The following is a 27,875-nucleotide window of genomic DNA, read 5'->3' as shown; positions in this document are numbered from 1 at the left end:
TTCTGGGCTGCACATAGTTCTGGAATTTGTTCAGCACTTCCTGCGGGTCGTCTTTCTCTCCTTCCTCCCAAGATAGAGTTTGGTAGATTTGACGACCTTGTTCGCCGATCCACGTTCCGAGCCATCCTGCTTGACGAGGCTTCGTAATGTCTGCGAGCGGCCCTGACAAGACAAAACTGACGTGATTTCTGAACCGGCAAAACTCCTGGTAGAGATCCAGACTCTCCCAGTCGATCGAGGGATGATCAAAGTTCGGAGATGCCATATTTATGGAGACGAATGGCGGCTTATGGCGTGAATATCAACGAACTTCTGAGACCATGTTACGAACTCAAGCAGACTCCATCGTGCCGGAAGCGGAAAACGCGTTTATTGACGCGGTGATGATTCACTCGTGTCTGACGAATAAGCGCGTCCGATAAACCACAACAACAATGCAAATACAAGTCAGAATAATACGTTACAAAACGTTCGTTTCATTCCTTAGGGATACAACATGTAAAACTGGCCCAAACGTCAAAACAAAACTCGCTCATTTTAGGTCGTACAGGCTAATGCGACCACTCATTCTTCTCGGAAGAATCCCGTGCACATGTTGGTCACACTTATAACTCACCTAAGTCTTTATAAGTTCATCAAATACTGACACCGCGATTGACTCGCTGAGGTAAATGTTGATATCTCTTCTGAGGTAAAACAAACAACAAAAAAACAGTTTTAAAGCATTATATGTATCAAACGATACATTTTATGAAACGGGGAAACCGAATACACACTTTAGTGGTTTTAAAATGACAGAATATGTCTTTAGTAGAAAAGAAAAGAAAAGAAAAGAAAGAACCTTGAAGACGACGCTGCTAACAAAATACACCGCTCTAACGCATAACCACGAGTTTAAACTACATTTACAACAAATATGAAAACTATTTTCATATCACAATGTTAAATATAGAATATATAGAAGATAATGTTTTTTAAAAATGAGCCCTATCTTCCAATGGTAAACAATCCTTCAAAAAATTCCTGGATCCGGAATAATATCCTCAGCTTCACCAAAAACGAATCAATTCTTCCGAACCCCAAGGGCAATCATCCCACCAACTTTCATCCAAATATGTTCAGAACTTTTCCAGATATCTTGTTCACGAACACACGAACACGAACACACACACACACACGAACACACACACACACAATCGAATGCATTACTCCCTAGCGGGAGTAACAAGACCGACATAGGGTAGAGCGCATACCTCCTTGCTCTCTACTGAATGTCGTTATAGTTTAAGAGCGTTCTCGAGCATAAACTCCTACATGACATTGCATGGATACAAGACGGAGCTTGTGACGATGCGATGAACAAGAAAGAATGTACGTTATGCGCTCAGTAGACAATACGTGCACTTATCTGTGGTTATGGGAAATCGAATCTTCATTCGGACACGGTAAAATAACTTGTACAAAACTCTCTATTTGTCCCCCTTCCCAGATGTCACTCAGTGCACATACGGGACGAGGCGATCTTCATTTACATTGTGTACTTGGTCGTACGCTGCTAACAATGTGACGGTGGGTCAATGCCACCTGCGGATCAAACCAAATGAGCTATTCCACGTAATTTAGTCAAACAGGCTTTGGGATCCCCAAAGACCAATGCGTTAGCAAGCAAGGTACCTGCACGGTTCCATTCCGTGCATATGCAGCACGTGGCTGCCGGTTAAGTCCCAGTCATACCGGATTTGAGTGGCCACGAATCGCCCCGATCACCCCCGATCTGGCGTTTCCCCGCACCAACACGACTTTTCGGCAAGATCGGCTGTAAATTTTCCCACAGTCATACCAAAACACCCCTGCCACGACTCCCGTACGATCGCGCCGTGACCGCCGCGCCGACAAAGCCCGATCCGCCAAGTGCGCGGCAAGATCGCCACAAGTCCTAGCCCGTGCCCACACGTCTTCGCGCGGATCTGCCCCGATCCGCCCAGATCCACCCCGATCCCACTACGACCGCACTACGACGGCACTACGACCTCACTACGACCGCAGTACGCACGCGTACATGCCCACCCGTCCGAGCCCGACTGCGTGGCGGCCGTCCTTGCCCTATATAAGAACGGCCAAGAATCGCGCCGACCTAACTACGATCTTAAAATTCAGACGACGCTAATTCACGTTATTTTTGTATGTCGTTTATATAAATCATCAACTCCAAGCCTTCCAATGATGCCGCCAGCCAGGAAGAGGGGGAGGGGATCCAGGAAGACGTGCACAATCACGCGGCCGCCGTGACCAGCTTGGATGTGATCGATGTGACCAGCTTGGAATCAGGAGATGAAATGATTTCGCCGCCGGGGATCGCCTATATATACCCGGTCTTGTGACAGGTCGTACTGGCGCCTACTGGTGCTTACTGCATGCTTACGGCAGTCTTGGCGGAGTCTTGTTAATTCGTGAGAGATCGGCAATGATCGTGAGTCGTCGTACTGCTGCGCGAACGTGGTCGGGACGGATCGGGGCAATTCTTGGAAGATCGTGATGGCAGTCGTACGGCGTCCATGTGAGGACGTACGGCGGTCGTATCAGTGCTTGCTGGATGCGGAGCGAATCGTGGCAGCCAAGTTTCCCGACCGCCGCAAGACACTCAACGACCATTTTCCCGATGCCCACACGCGCCCGTACGACACCCTCCAGACAGCAGCAAGAGTTTGAAAAACGCCACGAATCGCCACGATAATTTTGAACAGTTCAAAATTGTCGGGGCGGCTTCCCGTCTCGACCCGAACTGCCGAGTACACCCCCGATCATCCAGGAATCGCCAGGACCCCAATACGATCTGGCCAAGAATGTCGCCCCGATCTTAGGTCGTGGCGATTCGTGGCCTGAAAATGGCCGGTATGACTGGGGCTTTAAACAAATTACTGCTGTGTGGATAAACCACAGCGATGATGGTCCAAATGGCCTCCACTTGTGTCCACGTTCATTGTATTTCTCGGAGACACAGCAATGCACCTTGCAGGTTAATCAAGCGATTTGGAATTTGTGCAGCATGCCTCCTTTCCCTCTTTCCGAATGACAGCAGCGTGTTTAACATCCACCACTAATCAATGTCAGCAGACACATCCATAATTCAAAGTCTCGTCTGAAGGACAGCGCACTCATTAATACACCGCTCTACCCGTGAATCACCGGTGTGGCGGTTTATAGTCTGGTTGGGAATCGAAGTGGGTGTGCTACCTCTGTGCCATCCTCGCCACCAACAGGGCATCCATGTGCGGTGTTTAACGGGATTGGTGCCCATCCATCTGGTACAGTGAAGCCCTCATCAAATAATCGCCACTTGTCCCACCACTAACTCCATATTCAGACAGTTTTAATTCAGACGAAAGACGATTACAAAATAATAATGAAAAAGCCAACAAGAGTAGATGAAGCTGACATCGACCGCATTTTTTTTTAATTATGGGAAATAATTCAGTGACATAAGGGAAGGTGAAGAAAGACTTGGAATGCCATGAGCGGCACCATGTGTGAGGTGAGCCGAATGGTCAACCAAGACGAATGGGAGCGGAAAGGGCCGAGAGAAGGGAAATGACAAAAGGACGACCGAAAAAGTGTCCGTGATGGAAAGTAGGCATGAGGATAAGAAGGTAATTCCAGGTAAAGCCTTTCATTTGTAGAGTTAATACTTCACTCGCCCATGAGAGTAAAGGTGCATCACCTGATGGTGACCTTAAGGGCTATAAAAAAAGCTATCGAGGTTAAGAGAAGCAGCAACGGTGACTTTGATATAAATTAACCTTTTGGGGGGAAAAAAAGGACACTGGAGGGTTTTTGAAGGGCAATGCAAAACGGTTTCTTTTTGAATAACGACGTGATATTAGGATGTGCAAATATTACATCCAGGAAAGAACATACAAAGTGGAAAGTTAATTCATTGTACGCACCGAGGAAGAACCCTAGAGAATGGGAACAGCTGTTAATGTGGACTAAACAAAAACACCGAGAGAACATTTAATAATTATTACAAACACCTGTCAAACCTTAGTTCCATCTGTTAGCCAATGATATGTGATGTGTCAGGTGATCACAGTGGTATACATGCAGAACCACCTTTAGAGGCCATTTTTCCCCCGCAAAGCAGGGGTTGGCCTTTTTTGGGCACCTTGGTCCCCTTTTTGAAGCAATGTTTTATGGCCGGATGCCCTTCCTGCCACCAACCCTGTTAGTCGCCTCTTGCGACACACAGGGAATTACCAGTAAACTGGTACTCAATTTGCCGACCTCGGAAGGATGACAGGCTGAGTCAACCCCCCTGGTGTTAATTCAGCGATCGACCGGGATTCGAACCCAGGATCCTAGGATCCCAGGCTGGCACCCTAACCGCTAAGCCAACACCAGGTTTTTAGTGGTATACATGTAGGAAACCTCTACTCATACGTTATACTCTTACGAGTGAAGTTATTAATGTAAATTATCCAAGCGTGAAGAACTGTGCAATGCATTTTACAAAATGTACCACCACGAACACCACCATCCCACAACATCCGCACACCCATCCCACAACACCATTCCACGTACCGCATCTTTCTCTGGATTGCAAGTCTTTACCCACAGGATGTGATCAAGCAGCCAGTCAATGGGTTTGTCTTTGTGAAACATGAGGAAAAACTCCACGATGAGAGAAAGGTCTGTAGATTTGAAGAGTTTGCCTGCAGGTGGACCCAAGGAAGAAAACCCCTGTGAATCTCATAGTCATTAGGAGAAGACTGTTCCTGGAAGACCCAATGTTAAATTCATCTGGAAATACTGTATTTGACATTGAGAAAAAGCTGTGGACACACAAGCAGAGTCCTGTGGAATTTCAATAAATATCCCAAACACCTGATCGTTAGAATTTTAAGAACTACTCAAGACCCGCTACCTGTGAGGAGCGAGAGGATTTGTTTTCAGATTTGGCATCGTGACCCATCCTCAATACCCGCTCCCTGGGAGGAGCGAGAGGATTTGTTTTCAGATTTGGCATCATGTACCCATTCGTAATACTCGTTACCTGCGAAGAGCGAGAGGATTTGTTTTCAGAGTTGGCATCGTGTGCGCATCCCCAATACCCGTTACCTGTGAAGAGCGAGAGGATTTGTTTTCAGATTTGTCATCGTGTACCCATTCGCAATACCCGCTCCCTGGGAGGGGCGAGAGGATTTATTTTCAGATTTGGCATCATGTACCCATTCGTAATACTCGTTACCTGCGAAGAGCGAGAGGATTTGTTTTCAGAGTTGGCATCGTGTGCGCATCCTCAATACCCGTTACCTGTGAAGAGCGAGAGGATTTGTTTTCAGATTTGTCATCGTGTACTCATTCGCAATACCCGCTTCCTGGGAGGAGCGAGAGGATTTGTTTTCAGATTTGACATCGTGTACCCATTCACAATACCTGCTCCCTGGGAGGAGCGAGAGGATTTGTTTTCAGATTTGCCATCGTGTACCCATTCGCAATACCCGCTCCCTGGGAGGAGCGAGAGGATTTGTTTTCAGATTTGGCATCGTGTACCCATTCGCAATACCTGCTCCCTGGGAGGAGCGAGAGGATTTGTTTTCAGATTTGACATCGTGTACCCATTCACAATACCCGCTCCCTGGGAGGAGCGAGAGGATTTGTTTTCAGATTTGACATCGTGTACCCATTCGCAATACCCGCTCCCTGGGAGGAGCGAGAGGATTTGTTTTCAGATTTGACATCGTGTACCCATTCGCAATACCCGCTCCCTGGGAGGAGTGAGGATTTGTTTTGGGATATGGCATCGTGTACCCATTCGCAATACCCGCTCCCTGGGAGGAGCGAGAGGATTTGTTTTCAGATTTGACATCGTGTACCCATTCACAATACCCGCTCCCTGGGAGGAGCGAGAGGATTTGTTTTCAGATTTGACATCGTGTACCCATTCGCAATACCCGCTCCCTGGGAGGAGTGAGAGGATTTGTTTTCAGATTTGACATCGTGTACCCATTCGCAATACCCGCTCCCTGGGAGGAGCGAGAGGATTCAGATTTGACATCGTGTACCCATTCGCAATACCCGCTCCCTGGGAGGAGTGAGAGGATTTGTTTTCAGATTTGACATCGTGTACCCATTCGCAATACCCGCTCCCTGGGAGGAGCGAGAGGATTCAGATTTGGCATCGTGTACCCATCCTCAATACCTGTTACCTGCGAAGAGCGAGAAGATTTGTTTTCAGATTTGGCATCGTGTGCGCATCCTCAATACCCATTACCTGCGAAGAACGAGAGCATTTGTTTTCAGATTTGGCATCGTGTACCCATTCGCAATAACCGCTCCCTGGGAGGGGCGAGAGGCTTTATTTTCAGATTTTGCATCGTCTGCGCATCCTCAATACCCGTTACCTGTGAAGAGCGAGAGGATTTATTTTCAGATTTGGCAACGTGTACCCATTCGCAATACCCACTCCCTGGGAGAAGTGAGAGGATTTGTTTTCAGATTTGACACCGTGTACCCATTCGCAATACCCGCTCCCTGGGAGGAGTGAGGGGATTTTTTTGGGGATATGGCATCGTGTACCCATTCGCAATACCCGCTTCCTGGGAGGAGCGAGAGGATTTGTTTTCAGATTTGACATCGTGTACCCATTCGCAATACCCGCTCCCTGGGAGGAGCGAGAGGATTTGTTTTCAGATTTGACATCGTGTACCCATTCGCAATACCCGCTCCCTGGGAGGAGTGAGGATTTGTTTTGGGATATGGCATCGTGTACCCATTCGCAATACCCGCTCCCTGGGAGGAGCGAGAGGATTTGTTTTCAGATTTGACATCGTGTACCCATTCACAATACCCGCTCCCTGGGAGGAGCGAGAGGATTTGTTTTCAGATTTGACATCGTGTACCCATTCACAATACCCGCTCCCTGGGAGGAGCGAGAGGATTTGTTTTCAGATTTGACATCGTGTACCCATTCACAATACCCGCTCCCTGGGAGGAGCGAGAGGATTTGTTTTCAGATTTGACATCGTGTACCCATTCGCAATACCCGCTCCCTGGGAGGAGCGAGAGGATTCAGATTTGGCATCGTGTACCCATCCTCAATACCTGTTACCTGCGAAGAGCGAGAAGATTTGTTTTCAGATTTGGCATCGTGTGCGCATCCTCAATACCCATTACCTGCGAAGAACGAGAGCATTTGTTTTCAGATTTGGCATCGTGTACCCATTCGCAATAACCGCTCCCTGGGAGGGGCGAGAGGCTTTATTTTCAGATTTTGCATCGTCTGCGTGCGCATCCTCAATACCCGTTACCTGCGAAGAGCGAGAGGATTTATTTTCAGATTTGGCAACGTGTACCCATTCGCAATACCCACTCCCTGGGAGAAGTGAGAGGATTTGTTTTCAGATTTGACACCGTGTACCCATTCGCAATACCCGCTCCCTGGGAGGAGTGAGGGGATTTTTTGGGGGATATGGCATCGTGTACCCATTCGCAATACCCGCTCCCTGGGAGGAGCGAGAGGATTTGTTTTCAGATTTGGCATCGTGTACCCATCCTCAATACCCGCTCCCTGGGAGGAGCGAGAGGATTTGTTTTCAGATTTGACATCGTGTACCCATCCTCAATACCCGCTCCCTGGGAGGAGCGAGAGGATTTGTTTTCAGATTTGACATCGTGTACCCATTCACAATACCCGCTCCCTGGGAGGAGCGAGAGGATTTGTTTTCAGATTTGACATCGTGTACCCATTCGCAATACCCGCTCCCTGGGAGGAGCGAGAGGATTTGTTTTCAGATTTGACATCGTGTACCCATTCGCAATACCCGCTCCCTGGGAGGAGCGAGAGGATTTGTTTTCAGATATGACATCGTGTACCCATTCGCAATACCCGCTCCCTGGGAGGAGCGAGAGGATTTGTTTTCAGATTTGGCATCGTGTACCCATCCTCAATACCCGTTACCTGCGAAGAGCGAGAGGATTTGTTTTCAGATTTGGCATCGTGTACCTATATCCTCAATACCTGCTCCCTCCGGCACAGGTCAGTGGTTCAAACACTTGGACTATTCCACAACTACAGGGAGAAATCGCAACTTGTCTCCACACACAGCAGGGAGTGGAATGAGAGTGGGGCGGGGGGGATGGGCAGGAGAGGGAGATGTATTTAATGCCCATGACCTGACACTGGGCACCCCAAGCACGAATGCAAAATTTAGTGGGTTTAAGCCAAGCTGTTTTGCATTTCATAAGGAACAGACGTACAGACATTGCCTTATTGTCTATGTTGGAATAGGATGGGATGGAATTGTTGCTTCAGAGTTTATGTCATCTTGAGTCCTAGACAATTGGATGAAATAGAGGGTCAAAGATCTACGGTCAAAAATCTTAGATTATTTCTAAAAAAACACTCATCAGACAAATGGTTGTTTTTTTGAAGTCTGTGTGCACATATAAACTACACAATGGAGTCCAAGTCTCATCAAGCACGTACAACATGTGGATACAGCGATATAAATTGACTCCTTTATCTCCAATTCCATCCCAAGCATTCAAAAGTGCGATGCGTTGAGACATAATGGAAGTTTCCTACCAATGAATCCCAGTTGTGAAAACTCCAGAATGAGCCAATCTTCGGATGGCTGTTGCTCTGCAAAATTCAGCATGACGCTCAGGTAGTTGGGCCGGGCGACAATGTCATCCTCAAGCTGGGGGTGTGTCAGGGACAACAAAAAAAAACGAAATGGAACGCGTGAGTGACTATTTGCCAAAGACCATCAAACGCGAGTTGAGCGAATCATCGGTGCTGCAGTGCAATCGAACATGCCGGTTTGAGCTGGCTTTATGTTTTGAGAAGCAAGATTATTGCACGGCCGAGTCCAGAAAATTACTGGTTCGATTCCCAAGTCTCTTATCGATATTGTACCAATCTTTACTCACCTACAGAATGTTTGACCTCATCCTGTAAAAAAAAAAATTATTCACAGCTGCTGACAGCCTATAGGGCATTCTTTAACTACTTTCAACCCTTCCACGAAACTCTTTTGCACGGATGCAATGTACGCATGAAGAATTTAAACTTTAAAATCTTCAAAACAAACTCCAAGAAAACAACGACCTGCTCGGTGGGACTTTAACTCAGGTATCCAAGGAATGCTCGTCGGAAGTCATTTCGATGAACTATCAAGGCACGGTGAACTATCTTCGCAGGTAGTGGGTATACATCAACTAAATTAAGGCACTGCTCACTCAACTTCATTCTAACGCACTTCCGCCCACTCCCCAACACAATGGGTGAAGAAAAAAACAAAAAAAAACATTTTTATGGAGACTTGTCCCCCCAAACATTGACACTCAATTTGTTTTTTTGTTGTGAAATCACCAAGTTGCAAGTCACCTTCTTCAGACGTGTTTACCGAGAACATTCTACAGGGTATTCTCCAAATTGTTCCTCGGTCTTTATTGAAATAACCATGTAGTGCAAGGAGAAAGAAAACGCAAGTGCATCACCATTTAGAATTCCCACTAAAGCCTTGCAACATGTGTGGAAATGAAAGAGTGGACTCAGAGGGAAATGTATCACAGAAAAAAGTTGCATTAAAATTCCCTTTTTTATGATAGACAACAATCTCTTTGTACCAAACTTGAATCCTCTCTGCTTTTTTCCCCCTACCTTCCCTCCTTCCAAAAGACAGCAGCATGTTTAACATCAACCAGCAATCAATGTCAGCAGGCGGGTCCGTAATTCAACGTCTCGTCCGAAGGACAGTGCGTTCATTAATACAACGCTCTACCTGTGAATCACCGGTGTGACGTTTTGTAGTCGGGACGGGAATTGAAATGTGCTACCTCTGCGCACGGTATCTACGTGTGGTGTTTGACGACAAAGGCACCAATCCATCTGGTACAAGTGTAGTGAAACCCTCATCAGATAACCCCACACTTCCCACCACCAATTCCATATTCAGGAAGTTGAAGGATGATTACAACATACAAATTTGGTACAAAATTAGTGTTTTAATAACAATGAAAAAGTCAATAATAGTACACGGTGGCCTGAAAGTCGCTTTACCCCTCCACAGTAAAGCATTCGTTCTTAAACTCTTTTAACATACAATATATTGTTACGGACGCGGTTTAGATGTTATTTACCGAGCGGTGATATTGCCACGACCTAACAGTTCCCCCGATTCTTCCCCAACTCACCCGATTCACCCAGACGTTGACCAAATCGCGCTATGCCAAATCAATGATGGAAAGGACACGACGACTGGGAAAGAGGAAACGACGCAAGGGGTACAGTTCTCAAGACCTCCGGAGGAGGGTATAATTACAGTGGTGGAGAAAAGGGGGTAGATTACACGGCAGAGTGAGGTAAAAGACACAGAAGAGATGGGCACTTAAATACAATCTTATCTATTCCCGGACAGACCACAGACAAACGGAACAAGGCTGACTTACACAGGGATTGATGGCAGGGAGGGACAGGTAGTTTGATGGCACAAGGTGCACCTTGGCTCGGGGACAGGATAAAGCACGGTCCAGTCCAGAAGATGCGGGGAGGCCTCACAGCGCTCAGAGGTGGTCTTGCTTGCTCCAAGCTCAGCGCGCATCTAACGTCACCTCCCTCTCCCTGCGCATGCTCAGCAGGGAGTGACACGCCCTCGGCTGGTTGGCTCCGCCCCACTGGGGCCGGTCCGCCGCTTCCATTGGGTGCGGGGGTTACCGGGCTCCGCCCTTGACGAGGAGCTGACAGGGAGCCCCTATTTGGTAACCCCGTCGAGCACATGTTCGATGGCGGCTCGTTGGGAAGGCCTGATGCCCTCCCAACACCCCCTACACCAACCAAGCCGGAGTGAGGACGCGCACTTCCCGCGCCCGCCGCTGCCGTTGCTGTTGTTGTTGTTGCTGAACCGTCAGGAAGAGCTGCGGGGAGGTATTGGGAGGTCCTAAACTTCCTAACGGTGCCATACAATCACATTCTGGTGCAACGAAGGGTCAGAATTAATGGAAACGAGTCCTTAACTGACATAGACTAAGAATAACTAGCAAGATGTCCTATAGTTGTCTTACATGAGATGCGGTGAACCTGGGCACGACATTTAATGGGGGAAATAGGGGGAGGTCGGGTCTACAGAGTGTTGTTTACAGAAAATGGGACTAGGGAATGGGGGATTGGGGATAGTTGGGAAGTATTGAGGAAATAGGGGAATATTTACAAGCGGATATGGATGGATGCAAATCCCATATCCGCAACATTGCACCCTTCTCTACCTCGGGGCGTGCCGACCCGATAAATTTTTACCTACTTTGGTGTGGCACTCAGATGTAGTTCCCTCTACTATTAACTCAACCCTGAGTGCGACAGTTTTACAGATGTTCACAAATGAGTAAATATGTCCCCCTGCGACGTTGCACCCTTCTCCTAACAGAAACACACCCACAGGATAACCGAATCGCGGAAAGCATCCTCAAACTAAACATACAGCCGGTAGGGAGCATTATTTATACAACACTGATATTTACACTACGATCCAGGACCTGCTCTTTGAGGAACACATGCAGATGTTATGCATAGGGAGAGCACGCATGCCAGCATCGATACACCAACCCACGAGTGCCCTGTGGCCCTACGGCCTTTAATAATGTGCAGAGCACCCCGTCCAAGCACCAAAAGCACCACCCCATTACGCACAGTCAGCACCATCCGGTGCACCAATAAAGTGTTCATAAAAATGCACAATTAAGTGTCCATGGTCACCGGTGGTGTCGCAGCCGGCCGATGTTCTGCCGCTGGTCTTGCCTTCATGGAGTGCACTTGGCCTTCTGGCTTCTTTAGAAATAAAGAAAGGCGCCAACCGCGTCCATTTCTGAATTGTGGCCGTCAGGGGGGCCAACTAAAAGTGGTTCACCTGTATGGCATAGGTGCCACGTTGACCCAGAGGTCCATCCACGGGTGGTGCTTGACCGCAAAAGAACTGCGGTCCATTGTGGGCGGCCACAAAAATTGTGGTCCATATGGTGTATCGATCCAGGCAGCAAGCAGCGGAAGTACAGGCCCACAACTGCGGAGCCAGCACCTCTCTCTCCTCTCTCTCTGCCCCAAAGCCAGATCCTCGGAGGTGGGAGACAAAAGAAGGCAAGTGAGTAAGGTGGTAAGGGCGCAAAAGTGCACGCAATACAAGGTAATGCACACTGGGGGCACATGGGAACCAGGTGAGACAGGTACGTTCCTACCGTACGCCCCCCCCTACCCCCCACCAGGTAACCTACATTGCCCCTCCCTTACCCCTTACTGTATCCACAAAACACAACACTACCCATAAACATCTACTTTACACATCAACAACGTCCCTACTGTCTTCCCCGTTCCTCCCATAAACCAAATTCGTCTTCTCTCCCTCCTAACCAATCAAATTTGCCATTTCCAACTCTCATCAAAATCTGCCATCTCCAACTCAACATCAAAATCTGCCATCATCAATTCATCATCAGTCCCTCCTAAGGAGGGAGAGATGGAATCACCCCAATGTCTCATCCACGTCGTGATGCGTCTCACAAATCCAAACAGCAATTCTCCTTTCCTGCAACACAAAACAAAGAAAACACAGGTGTGGAGTCATCATCATCACCTCAGGTAAGTGGCTGCGTATGGTGCGACAGGTTCATCAATCCTAACTATTTCCTAAATGACTTTAACAACTTTACATTACCCGGGGTCTTTCCCTGCCAATCCATTGGCCAACTTACACTATGGGTTCTAAAAACCAATTCCCATTGACCAAACTGTGGTGCTTCTCAATTTGGGGTCTCACTCCCCCGATTCATCTCCCGGTGCCCTTGCACAATTTCTGGGCTGTGACGTGTAGCTCTCCCAGCAGGTCTACCCACCTGCACACCTCCACCACTGCAGTTGCCACCCGAGCTTACCTGCTCCTTACCTAACCTATCTAACTGGGGAGGGCCCCTCCTGGCTCTGTCACCCCTTGGTGCCCTCTGGCACTGGGCTACCCGGGTCCGTCCTCCGGATCCTCGGGCCCCATCCACAACAACTACTACCGGCTCCCAGAGCCCACCTGCGGCCTCACCTGGCCAACATCCTCACAGTGGTGGAGTGCCCAAACCAACTACACACACTAACAGGCTACACGCCCAGCCATTTCCACAACACTAATGCACCCATCCAATCATCATTCTTCCACCCGCACCACAGATGCCAATATCCAACCACAATTTACCTATACCCTCTACCTAACACTTACACTACCCGTCCCGGGTATCCGTGATGGGGGTCCACTCTTCCCCCATCCACACCTTCGCACCACGCACACCACTCCGTACCACTTACTCCAACTCTCTCCACACCACTCATTCTCTGCTCCATATATTCCACACACCTGTGCTTGCACACCTGTGCTCTCATACTTGGTGCCGCCTGCACCCTTCTCTCCCCCAAGCGCATTCGCGCTGATCCACAACACTCACTACTCATACACTGCTCCACACACCTGTCCAGTTCTCACACAGCATCATCTCATCTAACTACTCCCCTCTGAAACTTGCGCTTCCCAGTCGTCCCTTTAAACTATTGCGCTCCCTCGTCATTATCATCCACTCTAATCTACCTGCGTCCCCTCTACAGGTATCCTTGTCACTAACTAACCTTAACGTTACCTAATGTCATCTTCGCTAGATCCCTACACACAATATCCTAACCCACCCGGGCTAGTTTTCACTGCCATACACCCCATAATCTATAGCGCATCTGCCCCCTATTTGTGAGGGATGACAGAGTTGCCATCCCACCACATCGGGCATCTCCCACTACCAATTTTGCACATCAAATTTCAACAAATCAAAAATTTGCCAATCACTACCCATCATCTGCCAATCATTACTGCCAATCATCAAATTTTGTTTTTCTAATTTCGGGGCCAAAACACTATCCTCGTCATTACAGTCTACTTACTAATGCCTCTCGGTGCGCCAATTCACTTCTAAAGCTCGGCTTCGTACAGCCAAGCCATGAATGCGGGTTGTTTGGTGCCAGCGGCTGGATACTGCCAGCGGCTGGATATTTGCTCTTTCACGAGCCTCGATCTTGTATACAAAAAAAAAAAAAAAAAAAAACGTCCCGCATTCGGTGCAGGGAAGGAGGTTTACCCGGGCCGAGGTCCCACGCACCATCTCGGCACGGAGCCATCCCATGGCCCGATCTCGACCTGCCGGAATGCCTCAACAAAAAGTGGTCGCCATGACGACCCTTCCTATCGGGCTGCCCGCTCCGCCTAGTGGAGCACGGACGCGGCCGTTCAAAGCGAGGCCCAGCGTGGATCGCGTACGGCGGTCCTTTTGAACCCGCCGTGGCTCGGATCCCCGCTGGTTCTCGCGGCACGCGAAGCCCGGCACGCACCGAGGGCCCGATTCGGCTATAAGTCGCTCTAACCGCTAACCCGGTTACCGTCGATGCCTCACCTGCATGCTTACACGCATACGCTACCCCTTTCTTGCTCATACATCCAGCCGTTTCCCTGCTCTTGGTCATTGCACCTTCTCTTACACACCCAGGTACACTCATTCCACTCACAGACTTGGTCACACACCTGACCACCGAACACCTTGGCACACATTCGTCGCTCGCACACTTCACCAACACACCTCTTCGCGCCCCCTCCTCGGTCACCTCCTCTGTGACAATCACAGGTGTGCTCTCACTCGCACACCCAACCACGTGCCTCACTACCAATTCCAGCGTGCATTCCCACACACGCTCTACCATTCCAGGTGTGCTTCCTTTCTCACCTGTCACAACCAACTCACGCTCCGTGTCACTCTTACTACTCTCACCTCCACTCTTGACAGCGCACTCACCCTTACTCTCGACAGCGCACTCTTTCCTCATGCACCCGTCCGTTACACACCTTTCTCGCGCACACTCTCCCGTTACACCCTCTGTAACACTCACCACAGGTGTACACTCTTCCTTACTTTTGACAGCGCACTCTTTCCCCATGCACCCCAGAGTCGGACTTTCTCGCACACCTCCTTTTTCGCACACCAGACCTGTCGCACACTTCACCAACGGCCTCTCACAAACACCCGGGTCCATCTCGACCCCCAAGCTTATTAAATCACCTGGCGCATCATACGCACGACCATATTGGTCACCACTTACACTGGGTCCTCTTTCTCTTCGCTTCTCCTCCATCACCTGCGAATCCCTCATCCGGTTAATGAGCACATCATCACGATCCGAACACAGACTTTGGACCAATTCTTTTACTTCTTCTTTGATCTCTTTCTTATCCCCTCTCCATCGCTTCTTAATTTCGCTTACCCCTTCTTCCACTTCTTCTAATTTCTGCTTCACCTCTTTTATTTCCCGGTGCGTCTCCTCAAGCTCGTCCTCTAAGGCCACCTTGACCGTTTCTATGTGCGTCCTCACCTGCCGGTCCTTCGTCTCCATTACCTCTGTCACCTCGTCCAACCTCGTTGTCAGTCCCTCACGTACCATCTGACATTGCCTCTGTGTCGCTATCAAGTCATTTTTTAGGTCGTTTTGTGTCGCTTTTAACCCTCCTAATACCGCAGTGTTCCTTTGAACCTGCTCCGTTAGTTCTTTTTGTCCCTCCGTCAGCTGTTCCACTCCCAGCGTCAACTCCTCTATACCACCTTGCAATTTTACAGTCCCCTTTCTCACCTCCTTCTCCATGCGCTCCTCACAGTGCCTCACCTCCTCGCACACTCCTCCGACCTCCTCACTCACACCTCTTCTGATCTCCTCTCCCATCACTTGCATCTCCTGCCCAGATGCCACCCTCATCTGCTCCATTTCCTCCCTGTGAGCATCCAATTTAGTTTCTACCCCCATTCTGACCCCCTCTATCTGCTGCCCCATTTGTTTAACTTCCCTTTCCGCTTGGTCCCTCATGTCCCTCAATTTGCCTTCCATACTGTTTTCTAACCCCTCTAACCCCTTTTTCATCCCTTCCATTTGATTCTCTTGAGCGGCCATTCTGTTTTCTACCCCCGTTAACCCCTCCTGTATTTCCCCTAATCTATTGTCTAATCCCTCAAATTTGTTGTCTAGTCCCTCAAATTTGTTTCCTAATCCCTCTATTCTACTCCCTAACCCTCCGATCTGGGCCCCCATGTCCTCCCTCAATTTCTCGCTATTGGACCCCATCCTTTGTTCTAACCGTTGGCTATTGGCCCCCATGTCCTCCCTCAATTTCTCGCTATTGGACCCCATCCTTTGTTCTAACCGTTGGCTATTGGCCCCCATGTCCTCCCTTAATTGCTTGCCCATTCTTTGTTCCAATTGTTCGCTATTCTGGGCCATAAGGGCCTTCATTTGTATTAAAAAAAGGTTCAAATCCACCAGCGGCGCTGCTACGGTCGCGGGCGCGGTCGCCGTAGCCATCTGCGAGGCGCCATTTTGCGCGCCCGTAACCTCGTGCGCGAGGACGCCATTTTGCGAACCTGCCACCCTCACTGCTTCGCTCTCCTCATGTCCCTCAATTTGGTCCTGGATCGACCCTGCCTCACTCTCCTCTACCGGAACCCAGCCGTCTTGATCTCCCATAGCGCGACTTTCAAAATTCGGGTTTTTTGTAAAACAAAATCAAATTTCGGTGACTTGTAATTTTGAGCGCGTTAAGCGCGCTTCGGGTCCGTATCTCACTCCCAGACACCAATTGTTACGGACGCGGTTTAGATGTTATTTACCGAGCGGTGGTATTGCCGCGACCTAACAGTTCCCCCGATTCTTCCCCAACTCACCCGATTCACCCAGACGTTGACCAAATCGCGCTATGCCAAATCAATGATGGAAAGGACACGACGACTGGGAAAGAGGAAACGACGCAAGGGGTACAGTTCTCAAGACCTCCGGAGGAGGGTATAATTACAGTGGTGGAGAAAAGGGGGTAGATTACACGGCAGAGTGAGGTAAAAGACACAGAAGAGATGGGCACTTAAATACAATCTTATCTATTCCCGGACAGACCACAGACAAACGGAACAAGGCTGACTTACACAGGGATTGATGCCAGGGAGGGACAGGTAGTTCGATGGCACAAGGTGCACCTTGGCTCGGGGACAGGATAAAGCACGGTCCAGTCCAGAAGATGCGGGGAGGTCTCACAGCGCTCGGAGGTGGTCTTGCTTGCTCCAAGCTCAGCGCGCATCTGACGTCACCTCCCTCTCCCTGAGCATGCTCAGCAGGGAGTGACACGCCCTCGGCTGGTTGGCTCCGCCCCACTGGGGCCGGTCCGCCGCTTCCATTGGGTGCGGGGGTTACCGGGCTCCGCCCTTGACGAGGAGCTGACAGGGAGCCCCTATTTGGTAACCCCGTCGAGCACATGTTCGATGGCGGCTCGTTGGGAAGGCCTGATGCCCTCCCAACACCCCCTACCAACCAAGCCGGAGTGAGGACGCGCACTTCCCGTGCCCGCCGCTGCCGTTGCTGTTGTTGCTGAACCGTCAGGAAGAGCTGCGGGGAGGTATTGGGAGGTCCTAAACTTCCTAACGGTGCCATACAATCACATTCTGGTGCAACGAAGGGTCAGAATTAATGGAAATGAGTCCTTAACTGACATAGACTAAGAATAACTAGCAAGATGTCCTATAGTTGTCTTACATGAGATGTGGTGAACCTGGGCACGACATTTAATGGGGGAAATAGGGGGAGGTCGGGTCTACAGAGTGTTGTTTACAGAAAATGGGACTAGGGAATGGGGGATTGGGGATAGTTGGGAAGTATTGAGGAAATAGGGGAATATTTACAAGCGGATATGGATGGATGCAAATCCCATATCCGCAACAATATATATATATATATATATTTAAATATATTCAAACAAATGTGCCATTTATCAAAGCTCACGGGCACAAAATGTGGTGTTCTGGTCTAAGGAAAATCGACATTTCACATTGGAATTGGAGCGTCACCCTCCACATGTGATGACATTAGCAGGAATGACCTCAAGACATTTATTTGATCCATATTTTTAGGTCTACAAGAGGTTCACATTGTTGGTGTTGTTGTTGGGGGTTCTTGGTGGGGGTCGATTTTTGAAACGTGCACCCATTGATCAGACAGCTGCCGGACCACACCATGGGGATTTCAATAAAGACCGAGGAACAATCTGTCCCTTGACCCACCCACCATAGCACAGAGATGATATGGCCGGCCGCCATCTTGGTTTTCTGAAGGTGTTGAAAGTGTCTGGTTTCAACAAGATGGTACACCCGTGCATTTTTCAATGAAACAAAAAGTCAATGAAACATTCCCTCAATGATGGATTGGACGTGGTTCGCCAACATCAGCAGTTCATCGACCGTGGCCAGCATGTAGTCCAGATCTAACGACTCCAGACAACTCTTTGTGGTGCTTCAATAATGGGACCGGTATGTCCACAAACCGGGATAGGACGATTGAAGAATTGTGTGGTGCAGTCGTGCCCTCTTTCACACAGGTGACTGGAAATGCTACACAAGATGTCCAAGAGGACTCGGCGACAAATTTATTGGTGCACAGGTAGATACAATGATTGATTAATTATTGTAAGTAATGGACAATAAAACCTGTACTGTATATCTTACTATAATTCACCAAATGTCCGTCCGTCCGTTCCCAGGTACCGCAAAAACGGCTGAACCGATCGCAACGATATTTTGGGTGGGTAATCCTGCGATCCCCTGGAGTAAAATAGGCTATATTGTTTTTTCCCAATTTCAGCTTTGGTCTCCAGAATTTTCAGGTTTGGACTCCCGCCCAACGTTATTGTCCCGGGTACCGCAAAAACGGCTGCACCAATCACAACGATAAACCTCCATGCCTGTGGGATTCCCACGGGTGACCCCACTAGTTAAAATAATTTAAGCACGAATACTTTACTGGAGTGGGGTAAAGGGACTTCTTCTTTTTTTCTTCTTCTTTTTGGGTGCTGACATTGACCAGAATTTTTTTTTCTTTGGAAACATGAGGGGAAATACTTCAGTGACATAAGGGAAGTTGAAGAAAGACTTGGAATTCATGAGTGACACCATCCATGTGTGAGGTGAGCTGGTGCAAGTCGGAATGGTCATCCAAGATGAGCGGGGGGGAAGAAAGGACCGAGAAAAGTGAAATGACAAAAGGACAACTCAAAGTGTCCATGATGGAAAGTAAGCATTATGATAAAACGGGAATTACAGGGAAAGCCTTTCATTTGTAGAGTTAATGCTTCACTCGCCCATGAGGGTAAATGTGTATCACCTGATGATGACCTCAAGTGATTTTAAAAAAAAAAACTATCGAGGTCAAGAGAAGCACCAATGGTGACTTCGATGTAAATTTCATTTTGGGGAGCAAAAGGACACTGGATAGTTTTGAAGGGAAATGTAACAATGGTTTGTTTTTGAATAACGACGTGATATTATGTGCAAATATATTTATCCGGGGAATAATATACAAAGTCGAAAGTTACGTTAGGCAAATTACGAAAATAAATAGCATTACGTAATTTTTGAACGACACACACTGGGGTTAAGCAATCTGTGACCGTGTGAAGAATCAGCTCGTTCTGATATAACCGTGGGGAGGGTGACATGGTTCATAGGTGTCGTGTTAATTTTTTAATAGCGCATTTAATGTGTGTCTCCCAATCGCGGTGTTCATCTTTTAAGAGTGATTTAAATGCACATTTCCAAATCGGCCCGTTACTGGAATTTTGTCACAGGTTGGGACCACAGTGCGGGCATTCTTCTTTTGATGGACCGGTAAGCAGTGTAGCTTACGAGCGTAGGTTAAGAAACTGACTGAAACCACGACTTGTTAATGCAGGAATAGCTGAAGGTGTCTGGTTGCGGAGTTTTTGAATAACGATGTGATATTATGATGTGAAAATATTACATCCGGGGAAGAACATACAAAGTGGAATGTTGATTCATTGGACGCACTGAGGAAGAACACTAGACAATGGGAACAGCTGTTAATGTGGACTTAACAAAAACACCGAGAGAACATTTAATAATGATTACAAATACCTGTCAAACCTTAGTTCCGTCTGTTAGCCAATGATATGTGATATGTCAGGTGATCACAGTGTTATACATGTAGAAACCTCTATTGATACGTCATACTCTTACAAGTGAAGTTACAAATGCAAATTATCCAAACGTGAAGAACTATGCGATGCGTTTTACAAAATGTACCATTAACCACCACTACCTCCACCTCTCCCTCTCCCTCACAAACCTATTCCGCACCACCACTCCATGTACAAGTCTTTACCCACTGTATATGATTAAGCAGCTGGTCAAGTCAATGGGTTTGCCTTTGTGATTTGCTTTGTACAAAATTTGGACCCTCTCAACCTCGCATTGTTCTAAATTGGGACCCTCACAACATTGCTTTGTTCTAAATTGGGACCCTCACACCCTTGCTTTGTACCAAATTGGGACCCTCTTGCCCTCACTTTGTTCCAAATTGAGACCTCACATCCTCGCTTTGTTCCAAATTGGTCCCTCGCACCTTCGCTTTGTACCAAATTGGGACCTTCACATCCTCGCATTGTTCCAAATTGGGACCCTCTCACCGTCGGACCCTCGCATTGTTCCAAATTGGGACCCTCACATCCTCGCATTGTTCCAAATTGAGACCCTTGCACCCTGGCTTTGTTCCAAATCTGGGCCCTCGCACCCTGGCTTTGTTCCAAATCGGGGCCCTCGCACCCTGGCTTTGTTCCAAATTGGGACCCTCGCACCCTGGCTTTGTTCCAAATTGGGATCCTCATATCCTCAGACCCTCGCTTTGTTCCAAATTGGGATCCTCGCTTTGTACCAAATTGGGACCCTCTTGCCCTCGCTTTGTTTCAAATTGGGACCCTCGCATCCTCGCTTTGTTCCAAATTGGGACCCTTGCACCCTCGCTTTGTTCCAAATTGGGACCTTTGCTTTGTACTAAACTTTTGGATACATCGGGTGCAATATAGCTCAATCTGGCAATCGACACGACCTGATGATCTCTACTTCCAAACTTCTTCCTAATCGACGAGGTAAGGCCGAATATGATGGAAATGTCATCAAATAACATTTGAACGTTGAAGGTCAGTCAGATCTTTACCTCCATGCACCTCCGTCTGCTGAACTCCTTTATAAACCACCTGCTGGTTTGCATTGTGGGAGGATATGCACACGTAGGTTGGAATAGTTCATCCTAAATCTAGGTGTGCTGTCCCAATACTTTTGTAATGCCTGTTTATATTCATTCAAATCCGTCCATAACTGTTTGAGATATCCTATTCACAGAAAAAAAACACAAGACAGACAAAGAGATGAAAACATAACCTGCATCCACCTTTGGTGGCAGAAGTTACAAAACAATTTTCAACATTCACAGCCTGTAATTAAACCAAAGTGAAATATGTTGTTGCATTAAAAGCATATTTTACAAAAACAAAGAAATGAAGATTAAAAATCTTCCACCCAAGCAGCAATGATCATTGCATGGTAAACAGAACCCCCACATTAACCATGCACAGGAATGAAATCACATCACACAAAGTCCATGCACTGGCAACAACAGCTTACAATGCGGGACAACCTGGAGCATCACAATTAATTTTTAGGGTATCAATTCCTACAGTCAAGGTATCGGAGTTAAACTGAAAATACCATGGCATTAGTGGAAACGTCGCTTTGAAGTCGATGTGTTTGGCAATTATTCTATCGCTCGAGAACCTGCCACCATTTTTGCCACTTTGCCTTGGGCCTGGCTCAAGATCTGGTGTTTAGTACTGCACCTTGCAACCTTGGTGAAAGGTCGATGCTGTCGTAACGGGTCTCAAAGATTTCTTGTGAACAAGATTCCATTTATCCTGTAAAAACTATCGGTCATAGGCCTTAGCCTTATACAACAATATTAAATGTACATTCTAATTTGCAATTAAAGAGCTGTCATATATTCCTTGACCTATGTTACGTACAAATAGGGCTCAAGAGATGACATCGGGCTTGTAAATGGAATAAAAATTTGGAATTTTTTTTTTATATATATGCTGCAAACGAGTAACGTCCCCCAAAGGATCATTCCAAATTTAATCAAACCAAACTACAAACTGTTATCATGGTGATGCACAGGTACATTGAAGCATCTCAAAGCACGTCATCCTTCATCGAGAATCCTAACCTGTCCACTTAACCAGTTGGAACCCTCTTGAGGACATCAAAAGTTAACTTTGCATTATATGAGACAACAGTAGGATGAACCACTTGCACAATAATATGATAAATCTTTAAAGGCAATTTCAGCTTCTGCATCCAATGGTAACGAGATGCCACATTTCGCCACAAAAGTGATCGGTGGCAATGGCTCACATTGGTATTATTATTATTAGGTTTACTCTCCATGAAATGGTAGCCCCACCTTATTAGTCTGTGTGTCGCTGCGCAGCGCGAGATGGCCGGTTTTGTAATCGCTTCGGTGTTGCTGTATTTTGTCTGCTTGCATTTTGAGATACTTTCTAGCTTATCATTTGAGCTTTCGTCATAAATTTTTCAACAAGCCTTTATTATGAGAACTAGTGTGGATCAGCTCGCTTTGCTCGCCTCACCACACATCGCTACAAAGGCAATAGCTTGTTTTAACTGAGGATAATACTGTACCTGAGTTGCTGCGTTGTCATGATTTACACCAATTATAATACAAACATTTCTTTTGTACAAATTTATTTGTGATGTTGGTGATATTATTTATTTGTAATTTATTTGTAATCTAAAAAGGTCCAAGTGGTGCAAAGCTCTAAATGGTCAAGGGTCCAAGCTAGTCTAATGGGTCTAAAGCATCTTACGGATCTTTGGGTCTTTAATCGTCTTCAGGTCTTTAATGGTCTTCAGATCTTATATCTGTGTCTATTGCGTATTTTGGGTCTTCATGGTTTTTTCGGTCATCTGGGTCTTTAAAGGTCCTCGAGGTATTTTGTGTCTTCAGGGTCCTTCAGGGTCTTTTGGATCTTCAAGGTATTTAAGGGGTTTTGGGGTCTTTAAAGGTATTTTGGGTCTTAAGGAATCTTGGGGTACTTGAAGGGTCTTCAAAGGCAGAAGGGGTTTCAGCAGTCATAATGATCGAAAGGTATATTCCAACAGTACATAATTAATAGACGTATGTAATTAACATACAGGCTACAACCGACATTCAAACAGTACGGAATTAATAGATATATAGTCACACGGCTTCACCGCCTGCCTCACCCCCCTCATGGCTTCATGGACCGTGTTTTTCAGTTTTATATACATTTGAAGAAGAAGACGACGTTTTGGTCACAAATATACATACATATACATATACATATACATACATACATACATAACAATACATATTTGCTCCATTATAATAAGAAGATTTTTTTTTTTTTTTTTTTTTTTTTTTTTGTATACAGAATCGAGGCTCGCGAAAGAGCTAACATTTACTTCACAAACAAATCAACCAGACAAACAAAACACACAAAAAGAGAGAGCGGAAGACAAGATGGGGAGAGAAGGGGAAGCACACCGGAATAAGGGGAAGGGGAATACACCGGAAGCACACATACACATACAGCGGAATATCTTGAAAAATAAGCAAAGTACCAACTTCTAATCTGGTGCGTGGGTGTATCTAGGCATAAGGAAGAACCCTATTGAAAATTGGGTCGCCACGTCAAAATCCAAGATGGCCGCCGCCATGTATGTCTGAACCTTGTGAGCTGAATATCTTGAAAAATAAGCGAAGTACCAACTTCTAATGATTGAGAAGATAATTTGTGATGACAGGATGGCCTAGTCCCTAGAGGTACGCACACTCACGTATAAGCTGTCTAGCCTGGGTTTGAATCCCGACCCAGCTATAAACTGTCAGTTTGGTGTTTAACAGGAAGGGTGATTCATCAATGTGTGTGCGGTCCCTCAGATGGACGTTAAACTGGGAGTCTCTTCTGCCAGCTTGGGTTGGTGGGCGTTAAAGATCCCACCCATGGTGTCCTTCGCAAAGAGTAGGCGAGTATCGCCGGCACCATGGCCAAATTCCAAATGCCTGCCCTAAATAGGCAAACGTCAGGCCTGGCCAGGCCGGTTCATGAAAGACTTGGGCCGAACTTCCCCTGGCAGACACCACAAGGTGGAATAATAGTGGCCGTTAAAGAGCAACAAATTGAGAAGATAATTAATAAAATGTAATTATTTTTTACCTGCTGTTTTCAGTTTGAATACAAAGCAGAAGCGACGGGCTTTGCATTTTGGGATACTTTCGAGTTGCTATTAATTTATTTTATTTTAAGTGGTGAAGCAGCTTCAATATTTGGCGATGTCCTTCCTTCCATCCATCCATCCATCAAAAATGAAGAACCTTTCTAACCCACCGTGTTTAATTCTAAATGGTTCCAAAGTGTAAATCTAGGGGGTTCTAAAGGGTAATTATAAAGGCTTATAAAGAGTTCTAAAGGGTTCTGATGGGTTTGAAGGGTAATTCTAAAGGGTTCTAATGGTAATTGTAAAGGGCAATTCTAAAGGGTTCTAAATGGTAATCGTCAAGGTCATTCTAATGGGTTCTAAAGGGTAATTATAAAGGGTTCTAAATGGTAATTCGAATGGGTTATAAAGGTTAATTCTAATGGGTTCTAAAGGGTAATTCAAAAGTGTTATAAAGGGTAATTCTAATGGGTTATAAAGGCTAATTCTAATGCGTTACAAAGGGTAATTCTAATAGGTTCTAAAGGGTAATTCAAAAGTGTTACAAAGGGTAATTCTAATGGGTTATAAAGGCTAATTCTAATGCGTTACAAAGGGTAATTCTAATGGGTTCTAAAGGGTAATTCTAATGGGTTCTAAAGGGTAATTCTAATGGGCTCTAAAAGGTAATTATAAAGGGTTCTAAAGGGTAATTCTAATGGGCTCTAAAAGGTAATTATAAAGGGTTCTAAAGGGTAATTCTGATGGGTTTCGTTCATTTCTAGGCTTTGCATCTCATATTTAAAATGCTAAACTGAACCGTTTCCTTGGACAATTTAAAAAAATATATTGGGTGAATAAAAAAAACTTCTCACCTGCACAAAGTACTTGCCCTTGCTCTGACCATAGAGCATAAGGAAAGAATAATCAAGATTTTGTTTTGTTCTCCACCTGCAAAGACCGCACAAGTCACCACAGGTGCAGTCAGTCAACTCACTAGCAAGGGTTTTAAACAATTTATTTGTTACTTTATATTCATGAGCGACAACGATGGTCAACAAGTTTTTCTTTATCCTTTTGCTACTCTTTAATACAATCTATCTATAATTCCAGTAATCTCTGTCTGTACGTTTGTACGTCTGTTTGTCTGTGACCGCTGTTTCTCGACAACCACGGGTCCGATATACTTTTAACTTGCCAGGTATATTGCTGGGGACCCGAGGATGTGCCTTTTCAAGGTTTCATATTAATCGGACAATTACTTACCGAGCTATGTCCAAAAAACGATTCAACCAATCAGAGAGCAGCGAACTATCGCGTGTGCCGAACGTGGCGGGCACACTCTGCCTCGGATGGCACATTTGAGAGCGTATTCATTTATTTCACGTTTGCAAACTATGTTGGCGTTAAACTATGTTTTACAACTAATAAAAACGAATTTGCGATTCATTCGCTTTCCTGCGCGTTTGTGCACGCGATGGCGATTTCTTTACCAAACTCCGGAAGCCGTTCGCTTTGGACCAAACCATTGCATGTAAATAGAGGGGGGGGATTGTCACCGTACTCGCAAGCCGTTCGCTTTGGACCAAACCATTTCATGTAAATAGAGGGGGGGGGATATAATTTTAGATATAGATATAGTACGGGCAATGCCCTAGTTTATATAAAAGCAAGCATTGTGTGAATGAATATTCTGAAGTAAAGCATCTATAATCGTTTGACACGAGACATTTATGGGATCTGATATTTGCAAAAATCCCTGCATATACTTTTCAACTTAATAAAGGCCATCATCTGATGGCTTTAGTAAGTGTAAGATTGTTTAATGATCTTTTGCCGAACAATTTGGAATTCCTTTCCAACTTCACAATCCCTAAATGCTTTACTCGACTCCGTGGTGTAATGGTTGGAGTGTCCGCTCTGAATTTGGAAGGTCAGCGGTTCGAACTTCGAACCTCGGCCAAGTCATGCTAAAGACTTCAAAAATGGAACGTGCTGCTTCCTTGCTTGACACTCAACATTAAACTAGAGCTTCCAGGGAAGCAGAACTCAACTGAACTGACTGGACAACTTTAAAGTAGGTCGGATCTCACATGCCAAGTTTGATCAAAATCCATAAATATTTGTGGACATTAAAGTCTTAACGTCGTTTCGGAGCTGAAAACAATATGGCGGCCTATGGCGGCCATTTTGTGACGGATCGGGTTGGAATGCAATAGCAACCTACCTTGTGTCGTAAGGGTTAAACATCCTAAGTTTGATCAAAGTCTGTTAATATTTGTGGACGCTAGAGTGTTAACGTCGTTTTCATGACCAAAAACAAAATGGTCGCCTACGTCCGCCATTTTTCAACGGATCGGGCTGAAATGTAATACCAACCTGGTCCTTGGGGTAAGGATGCTGCATGTCAAGTTTGATCAGAATCGGTTGATATTTGTGGACGCTGGAGTGTTAACGTCGAAAAGTTAATGGACGACAGATGACAGACGACGACGACGACAGACGACGGGCGCCGGAGGGTTCAGTATGTGATGAACTCAACTGGACGATAGTCCAGTTGAGTTAAAAGAGGATAGAGCACGGACAAACAGCCATAGGTTGGAAATATTTGTGCATGCTTGATAGCCCTAATGGCCCTCCCTTGCTTTGAAGTACTGTATTATTATTATTATTATTATTATTATTATTATTATTATTATTACTATGTCATCTCGCCTCGATTCTCGAAGAGATTAACTTATAAAATGGGTCATGATGTCCGGATGTCTGTCCGTCTGTTAACTTTTTGCTATTTTTACCATCCCCCCCCCCCCCCCCCCCTTCCCCCTCCTTATCACTCGACTGATTGTTCTGAAACTTGACACATACATACAAACAGTAGCCCGCACAATCCTCAACCTGATAGCCACCACTTCGTCCCAACCAACCCACATAACCACGACCTCATATAACCACCCCGCAGACACTGCCACCAACCAAGAAGAGAGAGTGGAAAGGCATGGACAGTGGCGGCGGCGGCAGACTGACTCTTCTCCTCAGTACCTGGGTAAACAACCAAACAACGAGGTGATAATTGGCCACTAGCATCTCATTGGCACCTCATTGCACTGCTCACTCATCCTGACAAATACCAGCTTCTGGGCACTTGCCCCCGCACCTGTAACCTGTCCCACAAGGACAGCTCATGCTAATCATGGAGCTCTGCCGTGTGCCATGCTGGAATGACAGACTGAGCACAAATCGTGATGAAGGTCTCACGTGGGTGGGGCTATAGAAGTGTTGCACCAATCAACGGGTCGAAGACACACCACAAGGTGATTTTTATTTGATATTTGGCCCCACCCCAATTTTGATCCGATATTTGGCTACTCGCTGCGAAAGTGGGTTGGAACTGGAGCCGAGCCTTGGGCGAGTGGAGCATGCACCGTGGAGAGCGCATCGATAGGGCCAGACCAATCGACGCTTTCATACATGTTTTAGTTCTCAAACAGTAGATTATTTCTCTCACGCGTTCTTTTCTCAGCTATTTTTATTTTATCGTTCTCCCTTGAATGCAGAATCACCATCAATAGAGGGCATTGACGATTGGTGGCATTGCTGCGGCCCACAACCACTGATAACACACTTTCACAGTTTTTCTCCTCTCGCACCACCCACATTTCACACACCCCACCGTATGCTCTACACTCGCCCAT

At 46.6% G+C, this 27,875-nt stretch overlaps 1 protein-coding gene across 8 annotated transcripts in view; it reads right to left on the bottom strand.

Annotated features, from left to right (window-relative positions):
* LOC137416198 (alpha-1,3-mannosyl-glycoprotein 4-beta-N-acetylglucosaminyltransferase B) overlaps window positions 1–27,875 on the bottom strand; it is a 202,858-nt gene that overhangs the window by 31,349 nt on the left and 143,634 nt on the right. For all 8 annotated transcript variants that reach the window (XM_078766195.1, XM_078766198.1, XM_078766197.1 and 5 more), the window contains exons 8-10: window positions 25,056–25,131; window positions 8,585–8,699; window positions 4,579–4,709 (exon numbers count right to left, since the gene is read on the bottom strand). In XM_078766195.1, the coding sequence (XP_078622321.1) occupies window positions 4,579–4,709; window positions 8,585–8,699; window positions 25,056–25,131 (322 nt within the window). The remainder of the gene's footprint in view (window positions 1–4,578; window positions 4,710–8,584; window positions 8,700–25,055; window positions 25,132–27,875) is intronic.

Source organism: Myxine glutinosa, chromosome 12 (assembly GCF_964187855.1).
Source record: "Myxine glutinosa chromosome 12, kmMyxGlut1.1, whole genome shotgun sequence".
Taxonomy (NCBI): Eukaryota; Metazoa; Chordata; class Myxini; order Myxiniformes; family Myxinidae; genus Myxine; species Myxine glutinosa.
The sequence above is the reverse complement of the archived record's forward strand: the minus strand, read 5'-3'. Positions and strand labels throughout refer to the sequence as shown.